This window comes from Atta cephalotes (assembly GCF_000143395.1).
Source record: "Atta cephalotes unplaced genomic scaffold scaffold00022, whole genome shotgun sequence".
Taxonomy (NCBI): Eukaryota; Metazoa; Arthropoda; class Insecta; order Hymenoptera; family Formicidae; genus Atta; species Atta cephalotes.
Genome location: NW_012130086.1, coordinates 324,944 through 335,337, shown reverse-complemented (window position 1 = coordinate 335,337; position 10,394 = coordinate 324,944). Strand labels below are relative to the sequence as shown.

The 10,394-nt window shown below is 34.2% G+C and overlaps 1 protein-coding gene across 1 annotated transcript in view; it reads left to right on the top strand.

Moving 5' to 3' along the window:
* The window catches only part of LOC105619490, a 58,109-nt gene that overhangs the window by 35,742 nt on the left and 11,973 nt on the right, over positions 1–10,394 (top strand). The window contains exons 2-3 of the mRNA XM_012201006.1: positions 7,706–7,880; positions 9,698–9,793. Coding sequence (XP_012056396.1) covers positions 7,706–7,880; positions 9,698–9,793 — 271 coding nt within the window. The remainder of the gene's footprint in view (positions 1–7,705; positions 7,881–9,697; positions 9,794–10,394) is intronic.

The window sequence follows — 10,394 nt, the reverse complement described above, 5'->3', positions numbered from 1 at the left end:
TATATATATATATATATATATTACCGGGCGGGCGGCCCGTTCAACACGGAACGCCTTAACTATATAAACTAGTCCAATATTATTGCAAGCGGCGCTCCAGTTTCTAGAGCACCGCTTTGGTATTCCAGCTTACTTTCTACTCATTCACTCGCCGACTCTTTTATCCTATATGTCGGAGAGTCCCTTCTCTCTTTCTTTTTCTTCCCGTCGCCCTGTCTCTATTTCTCATGCACGCGTGCATCTCTCTCTCTCTCTCTCTCTCTCTCTCTCTCCCCGTTCGCATGACTTTCACTTTTCTCAGCTTTGCAGAGTCCTTCTTTTCCTCGCGCGTCTTGTTCTGTCTGTCCATACGGACTTCTACCGTGCGAGGCCGCCTCAGGAAAAGCTACGAAAAAAACCGTGTTTATATTCATATATGTTGTAGATACGTAGTATATACGTATAATCGTGTACGAATCATTACGAGGCGGTGATTTTATAGTAGTATATAAGGAGAGCGCGCCGATAGCAAAACGATTTCCTGGTAACACCGTTTCGATGGCGGCGGTTCCGGTCATGAATTGCCCCGGGTGCCATTATTGCATAAAACACAATAAATAGACATTAATAAATTATGACCCGTCCGGTGTTCCGGATTTAAAGAGCTTAATTGCAGTAAAATAATTGCTCGTGTAAGGTGCATAAAATTTCTGATCAATTTTTGCAACGTCTTTTCATTGGAAGCTGTCTTTCCGTCACAACTGCGACACATCACACGTTCTCCATAAAAAAAAATATTATGCAAATGATATTTTTCCTGCAATATGACTTGCGTAAAAATTCTTACAAGAGAGTTGTTTATATAGTGAAACGATTGCCTGTCATTTCTTTATCACAGAGTTGCAACGTATAGTTGCATTCGTGATCCTGTATCGTTCAATAATTTGCGCTTACATTTTATCCACACCCTTTTATGTAAAAATTGTATAGTGTCTGTTTCTGTCTCTTTCTCTTTTAAAAAAAACCGATATCAAACCGCAATTTCTTACGGAATAGCCGCTAAGTGTAAAAAAAGTTTTGCAATTTTTCATTACATGAGCCTTGGCACTCCTCATTTCCATTTATTATCGTAAAAAGATGCTTGCCTTCAAAGTTCTGCTTATATTATAGCTCGAGAAAAATCTTGAACTAAAGGAAGGAACTTCAAGAAAATCAATAAAAAAAGGAATTAAAACAATTAATTAATAAACATTTCGAAAAAAAGTTAATGAATACTTCGGCATTAAAAAAATAGAAAGACATATCTCGATACAATGAAATATTGCTTGAAAATTGAACAATAATATAGTTTAAATTACACACTGATTTTACAGTATTGATTAGAGATAGTGAAAAATGTGATTCGTATACAATATGAGACATGGCATGTGGTCGTGCAATTAACAATCAACGCAACGTGAAACGTGATGTGGCCGTGTAATTAGCGATTAGAGATTTCAGTGAAACGCGGATTAGTACTGCCGTTGGATACGTATTTACCAACCGTAAAAGACTGCAACGCACTTTGTGTCATTTTAGCAATCGCGATGCATCATTTGAGAATTTCTAGGTCGACATTCGTCTATTGCATGGCTGCTTGACATTTAGTACGCCGGGTGCAACGTTCTTATATGTGTCCGCATCGCAAACATTATTCGCCAGGTATACTCTTGGAACGTATTATTTGTAGATGATACGACTACAATGTACTAGAATGTCGCTACTCATCAAAGATATCTGGCTGCATTATATTTTGTAGATAATTCCATTTCCACCATCAAATGTCAGTGACGCGATAGAAAATTGCGTTAGTGTGAATTTTTTATGTAAAGAGATGTACACACAAAGTAGTTGAAAGGTGTATTTCCAAGAAAAATTTATCAGTTTTTTACCTGTACTTAAAAATTAATACATTAGGACACTGCACCATTCTCTGAACAATCATCAGTAAATGACTACTTCAAAAAAATATTAACTAATAAATTGTAAATTAATTGATATTTTTTAAATCTAATTTCACAGATTTAACTAAAATATCACTTTTCACTTGAATTATAATTATATTACATAAAAAAAAGAAAAATGTTTACCTTCCTTTATGAATGTATTTATAATAAAAAAAATTTACTATAAGATAGAAAAATAGAATATGCGTATTAAAAGAAGTAACTTTTATATTAAGTTATTATCAAAGAAAATCAATTTCTTGAGGATAGTATAATGTTAAATTTTTATTTATTGCTTATTTATTATTGTATTTTATTTGTTTTTAGTTATACTTCTTACAAATATTGATTTTTGTTTTCATTTGTATCAGTAAATGATACGTTAGTCATTAACTAGTAAACTGAACGCAAAGCGGGTACACCAGTAAATAATCATTCATGTTGTTCGTGTCAACAGATTGGAGGTTAGATATTCGTATTTTTCATGTATTCTCTAAATCTGTGAATCGGTGAATAATCACTGTCAGTAATTATTCACTGATTCACAGCCAAGTATGCTACTGATAATCAGTGAATGAAATGCGTGATTTCTAACCTTGCCTTTATTATGTGATTTAACTAACTCTGTTTTAGTGCATAAATTTAATAAATATGATATTGAAAGATTGAAACTAACGTACAAATATTAGTATTTTAAGTTTATGGTGCTCAAATTTTCTATTTTTTTTAGTTGAACTTAACTGATTATCCAGTGTTGCCACTGGATAATCAGTCACTATCCATTGATTCAGATTTAGAGAGTACCTAAGTAAATATTAGTCTTCTCACAATTCTCATTTTATAATAATACTTTTGAAAAGTGTTAACCATTATTGTTATAAATTTTTATCACTTATAAAGTGGCGAATTAAAAAATTGCTTTAATATATAAATGAATAAGGACAAAATAATTTGATTTATTTCCTTTTCTTTTTATACTTTTAGAATTTATTTTTATTTTCAAACAATTTTTAAATATGCCAATTTCTGAAAAAGAAAATATAATACTGCAGATTTTCTTATTCAAAAGAAACGTTGCAAGATACTATTAATAAAGTGTACGTGTTGATGGAATGAATATAAATAAAATATCACAGCAGTATAAAATATCACTTTTTAATAAGAACATGAAAATTATTGAGAGAAAAATGGGGCCTTCACCTATTCTTTATTCAAAAGAAGAAGAAGGAATTAAAACTTGGATAATTAACAAAGTAAAGTTGGGTCTTCCAATGTATATAAATAATGTGCAAGATGCAGTGCAATTTTTTCTAGAAAAAAGTAATCGAAAAAATTCATTTGTAAATAATAGGCCTAGAAAATGGATTTATTTTTGAAAAGACATCCTGAAATTAGTGTCAGAAATACTGAAATATTATATAAAGCCAAATTTACCAATACTTTGGTAAGCTACGTTTACCAAAGTATATTTTTATTGAGAAAAGGTTATGTTTTTATTATGATTATATTATTATTATTAAATAATTATATTATTAATAATTATATTATATTATTATTAAATAATTATATTTTTAAATAATTATATTAAAATTTATGATTATACTTTCATTCAAGCCTAAAATTATAAAATATATATTTTGAAGAATGATTGATCAATAATAAATGTATTATTATTACGTAAATAAAGATATATAAATATAATTATATAGAGAAGTTATTCAATAGACATTTTTGTTGAATCAAATGTATGTTATTGAAATTTACGTATTCTTTTAAAAGGAAAACTTGTATACTGGTCATTTACTAGTGCATTGATCATTAATTGAAACTTATCGGTCATTCACTAGTGTTTCTTGTGGTTTTTCACTTTTTAAATTAAAACTATTGTTTTTGTTTTATTTTTTAAAGATAACTTTTGATATTTTTAAAGATTAAACAACAAGCTATTACTTTTGAGTGATTTGTTATCTTTTCTCTTTTATACACTATAATTCACTGTTTATATCATGAATTTCATTGACTGGTATAGTGATCCTAATTAATATATTCTATCCATTGTTGGATTCAGAAATTTGTCAAGAGGGAGAAGGCGCTCCACAAGCGAAATTTTTTTTAAGATTAAATATAACAAAATAAAATATTTGAATTATTATTAATATTGAAAAAAATTATTTAAATATATAATTCGTAAAACGTTTTATTTAAAATTTTATCAACATAAAAGAGAATAATATAATGAAATTATAAATTAAAAATATTTTTGGAATATTAAAATTATGATTAAGCATTTTAGAAATATTAAAAATATATATGTAACATTTTATTATAAATATTTTTAAAAAAGAGACCTCAAGGTGAGCCACGACTTCCTATGAATCGCCATTGATTCTGGAATTTTATAAATGATTATTATAAAAAATAATATATTAAATTAGAGATAGTTATCTAATATATTCCGGGCATTGCAAAAATTTCTAACATTAAAAAAAATATTCAAAAAATATCATTGACGTAACAAATGATTGATTAATAAAAAAAAAAATTACTTGAAAGTATCATTGAATATTCATGATTTTTTATCGCATTCCTCAAAACGAAATCGCTCTAATTAGTGGATTGGATCAACAAGAATAGCTGAAAATAAGATTTTTTTACCCTATAGCGATCTCGAGGCCGCTTTCAAGGTCACGAGTGAAGGATTTTGAGATCAACTGCCATGTCAACAATAATCAGAAAGAAAGAGAAAGAGAGAAAAAAAGAGAGAATGGGATCGAGATCTCTGCATTGAAATTAAATCCCCTGACGTCAATTGCCGCATATACGCGTCCTTCTGCATCCGTACGGTCGAGGACGTTTATATCCCGTTCAAATCCACCTCTTTCCTCCGTTCCGGCATTTCCCGGCGACCTTCGCAACCGAATACTTCAGCTGGCCGATGCCTTCAATGCCGCCAGGAAGACAACGTGTCTTGCTCCATCAAATGCGTAATTATATGGCGTGTATAAATTGCCACCCGTATATCTGTCACGCAATTTTGTTCGAACACGACTTGCACTTGCAACCTGAATAATAAATACATCCGTTTTATGAACAAGAAGCTCTCGTATATATACGTACAGGAGATTACGTATAGAGGGATTTAGTAAACGGACGTACTTTCCTGTAAGAAGAAACTAAATTGCACGGAAAGTTAAGCGAATAGTTACTATACGTTTTTAGTCTCGTAAAATGTGTAAGTGCATTAACTCATTATACCGTATGAAACTCGTCGTCATTATACCGCAACATCGTGAATTAACGGGGCTGAAGGGGAGGAAGGGGGGGAGATGGAGTAATTAATTCTATCGTATCTTATTCATTGCGCTCGGTTGCGCACGCACTTAATTAGTCGCATTCTCTGGAAATCAATCTTACATTCTCGATCTCTCCTTCCCAACGATCGAGCGATCTTCCCATTTTTCCCACTCCGGTTATCTAATTTTAATCGCCGTTACGATAATACGCGCTCGCGCGCCTAGCAGATTCGTTATTGCTCGTCATTAAAGCGCGTACCAAGTACTTGGTGATGATTACACAACGGTCTTCTATGCGTATGGGAAGCAGACGTGCATTCGCTTTTCTCGACCGCGCGGACATGTCTGAGGCACCCACGCGTGGCCCGCAAGTCGCAATTCGCGTCGCGCGTAAACCGGTGATGACTTCTGGAAAGCGAAAAACCATCGAGCAATAACGGTAATGGCGCTTTTGTCTCGCGTTTGTGTCGCGTGACTAAAAATCCAGCCGTTCCGGTTCCAACGTCTCGTCGAGACATTGGAAAACACGGATACGTGCACTATTTCACCTCGCTTTCACGACTATCTCACTCCTATGTCCGATTCCCGTTCGGCTCGTTGATAATTTTCGCTTTTCATCTCTTTTTCTTTTTTTATTCTTTTTTTCTTATTTTTTACCGATGATTGAGGAATGGAATGCGCGAACGCGCTTCCGACAACGCTGATATCCATTCTTCGGCCACGATTGCACGTTTTCTCATTAAATCGCAATTATCTCGGTTTCCAGGGGCGCTTATTAATCAACCCGGCTCTATAATCAGAGGGAAAACTTCACCATGAAAGATTCCCGGCTCGAACTTCCTCTTGCGAGAGAGGCTCGGATTGCGAAATCCGTGCAACGCGAGATGCGCGCGCGTTTTTCTTCGTGCGTTTCTTTTGCGTGTCTTACGTTGCGTTCGGGAAAATTAATGCCTCCGCATTGTTGCGATTTTTCCACGCGCGACGCATTTTCTATGTCTTGCATGTCTTGTTCTCCGCGTTTACCTCGATATTCTCACTGAGACTGTCGTAAAAACATTTCTCTCTAATGTGGAGGGAGGGAGGGGGTCTACAATAGAAGTCGTAGTGGTCGTATAGTCATAGAAAATTAATCATAGTCGAATATGAGAAGAATAATCGACTATAATTGATCAATTTTTTATTTAAGATCCTACGATCGCTACGACTTCTATTGTAGATCCCGCATAAATGAGCGGTTAAGTCCTTTTAAGACAATCCGGTAAACACATTTGGGCATTATACATATGTTGTAACAGTTTTGTGCGTGTGAATACAAGGTCGATCAAAAATCCGGCTACTTTTTCGTTGCACAATCCATTTACTCGCTACATTTACCGCGCTCGCGTTTCAACATGCAAATACGACATGCGGTATGCGATGATATACGGCAGGCAATCATATCACGCTCGTTCAAAGCTGAAAATGTTTACGACATTTCACAGCCTGACTCGCCCCTGCATACGCAACGTACGGAATAAATAGATTGTAATCATAATTCACACCAGCATTGACGCGCGCTTTGTTCGTATAATTAATGAAAGTGCATTTATACATCGAGTTCTCTCAAGTGAAATTATTGGCTGATATTATTAGTCGATATTATTAGCTAATACATAACGCGTCTTTAATTTCTAAAGTGGGATGAACTTTCAAATTAGAATACGAATCCGCAAAAGTGAGAACGGTAATAAAAATGTGCATCAATTTGGAAAGAGTATATTTACTTATATAAGTTAAGCTTTATTAATTGTGTATTAATTTTTTAAAGTAATATATATTTAAAAAAAATTTATTTGATGATAATTTTACCAAAATGCATTATTATGTAAAATGGAGAGGAACAAATAGATAGATTTTATTAAAAATCCTATATCCATTCTAAGTCTTGTATTACAAATTACAAAGGTTTATCTTGCACGATAATCCGATTACAAAGATCAAAAATAATCTTTGTCGGTCATAACAATGGTTGTTAGTTTTGTATATCCGTACGAAGCCTATTAATTTTACTAGTTCCTATGACTTTTCTTTGTTTTACTATTTCGCAATATGGACTGCATAAAAATTTTATTTCGCAATTCCGCGGAGATCTAGGATTGGATAAACTATATGCAAGAGGCCATATAAGCTCCGATAGGATCAGAGGCATGTCCGATTCGGATATATGTATTGTATAATCGGATAGAATCCTCAGGGGATTTCAGGGGATTTCGAATTTTGATCTGATAATTTAATTTCAATTTGTGGAATAGAAGGAAATCTTGCTGGCCTTTAGCAATATTAATAACATTAAATTAATCATGTATTTATTGATTGAAGGGCTCTGAATAATATTTTAGATTTTAAAATTAAACATTTAGATTTGTATTATCATAACATTTTAAATTTGTTTTTCTACTTATTTTTTAGGATGCCAACGGAATACTCCGAGAAGTGCGAGAGCCAGCAGAAATGAGGCAGTCCTAGAATTTGAATGCCCCGAAGAATTTGGATATTATCCTCATCCGCGTGATTGCACACAATATTATGTGTGCGTTTTCGGCGGCGCTTTACTGGAATCATGTACGGGAGGCCTTATGTACAGGTATGCGAGATCAGAAATATGAATACGATGGGGAAAACAGCGAAAAGAAAAAAATCACGATCGTTACGAATATGCGTACGATTCAACATTTCATATCGGAATGTTTTTCAGAGTTAATATTTAACGTGGAGAAATCGAACGCGTCTCGTCTTTATTCTATTCCAATGCGAAAGAAAAAATTTCATGGAAAATTTATGATTCTATCATAGAAGAAATGTTACTCGCTGATATCTCGCTGCGAAACACTGCCGCATGAACGTTAACATTTAGCATCGAAACATTAAAAATCGCGCGTGTAAGCGTTCGTGAGTTCTAAGATTACGTGCGAGATAATGGAAGATGATCGACGTAAGAAATTCTTCTGCTCGTTTCCGAAGTTTCTGTTGATGTATAATCGTACGGGATCAACGACCGCGTTCAGCGTCGCGGAGCGGACTCTTGGAGAGAAAAGAGAGGAAAAAACATCGTGGAAACGATTCCACGCTCCTGACGATCAATCGACTAATATAGTCATGGATTAGCGGTGAGGTGAAATTAGGCAAACAAGTGCGATAATGGATGCGCCGAATCGAGCATATGCACATGCAATTGTTGAGCGTACCTATATGAGGAGACCGGATATGCACGATCCGTCCCGCGCTCTCATGAGCGTTACGAGATTCGTGAGATCGCGCGAACGAAATCGCACTTTCCCGCGAGTGCGAGATAGCTAATCGAAAAATCGACGCTTTGCGAAAAATTCCTCAGAGTATCTGCTAAGAATGGAGTTTAAACGATTAAGAGTCTTTTATCTTTGAGATAGTGAGAGAGCGCGATCGAGTGGACCGCAAATTGAATTTTTCGCTTTTTGAGCGAGAGTTTAAACGATAAAAAATCTTTATCTAAAACTAAATATGACGCGATTATGCATCTTAATAAAAATAAAAATAAAAACGTAATCCAGCTGTTAATTATTTTGCAAATAATTCGAGACTTGCCGAATATCAGCCAGCGCAATGGATTACTTTCAATCCACCGTGGATTTGCACGGTAAAAGGGGGTCGTACGTGTAACCCTGGAGAAAAGAAAAAAAATTGATCAGCCACACCTTGCCCGATACGACCGAACGAGTTCGCCGCGTTGAAGCCGGTTAATACAGCCCAAGGTGTTTAATGGTAACGCGATATCCAAGTACGGGTAAGCTTGACGGTGGTTCCATGAGCGACGCACCAAACGTGGTTGTCGATGACGAGTCTGTCCAAAAAACGAGAAATGCTTGTTCTGAATTCACATGAATCGTTTGGACATTTTACCACTTAATTACTAATTTTTGTCGCGTTACACGTCTAATAAAAGGTTTTATAACGAGTGATTAGATCAAAGGAGTTAGAATTCCCATAAGTACCTTGATCATTCTTAGATGTCATAATGCTATTGAAATATCACATATATTACAGACGACTCCAAGAATATTCTCTTTAATTCGAAAATAAAAGCTTTGCTCTTTTACGTCGTATGTATGTCGCATGTACATTTACCTCTGGCAAGTAAATGAGTCTTAATTAGCGTGACGCATAAGTAGCGGAAGAGAATCATGTAGGATAATTTTCGCATAACCGAGAGAAAAATGTCAAGTTGTGTGTAAGGGAATGTAACATAAAATAAGCGAAATGGGAAATGATACGTCTCGCGTTGTACAAATGTAACTTTAATGATACGACGGGTGCGAGAACTCGCGTGATCGCCGGTAAAGCTGTGCTTGTAAGTAGCTAATGATTCTAATGAACGTTAATGATTTGATACTGAAAAATTCGAATTGCTTGCCTTCTTTTCTTCAGCCATGACTTGCAGACATGTGACTGGCCGCGAAACGTAGGCTGCCCAGAAGGAGATTCGTCCAACAAGGAAGTCGAGGAGGATCCTCTGCTGGAAAGGTGAGGTTGTAATTATATGGATATCTAATAAAATATCTTGGATAATATTTAATGTAATATTTAATCATGTTAATAATTATAAACCTGCATTAACCTTCCGGAACGGTGAATTGGTTGAATTTAAAACTCTAGATATATCGAAGTAGCGCACGCCTTTTTTCTAAATCAAAATGCTTTTCTATTGGCTATTTCGATTGCCATTTTGGATCTAATAGTCTATAGACCATAAGCGCTTATTGGTATACAATGGTCAGTGAGTCGAAAGACGAAAATGGAGGATCTTTGCGCTATTTTGATATCTAGAGTTTTAGTTGAATCTACTCAATTATATTGTTTATATTATGTATTCTGTAAATTTGAATTATTGTTATTAAAATAAACTTACTGTTAATAATTATTCTTTTTTATACAAGTTGAATTATTTTGAAATTAACTATTATCTTTTAATCAATATAAACTAAATGGATCTGACAAATTCAGCGCCTGTTATAGATTTTGATATCATTTTCGGAAGGTTAAAAAAATATATACAATCTATTTTATTATAAAATTGTCTCCAGAATCTATATATATATATATATATATATATATATATATACTG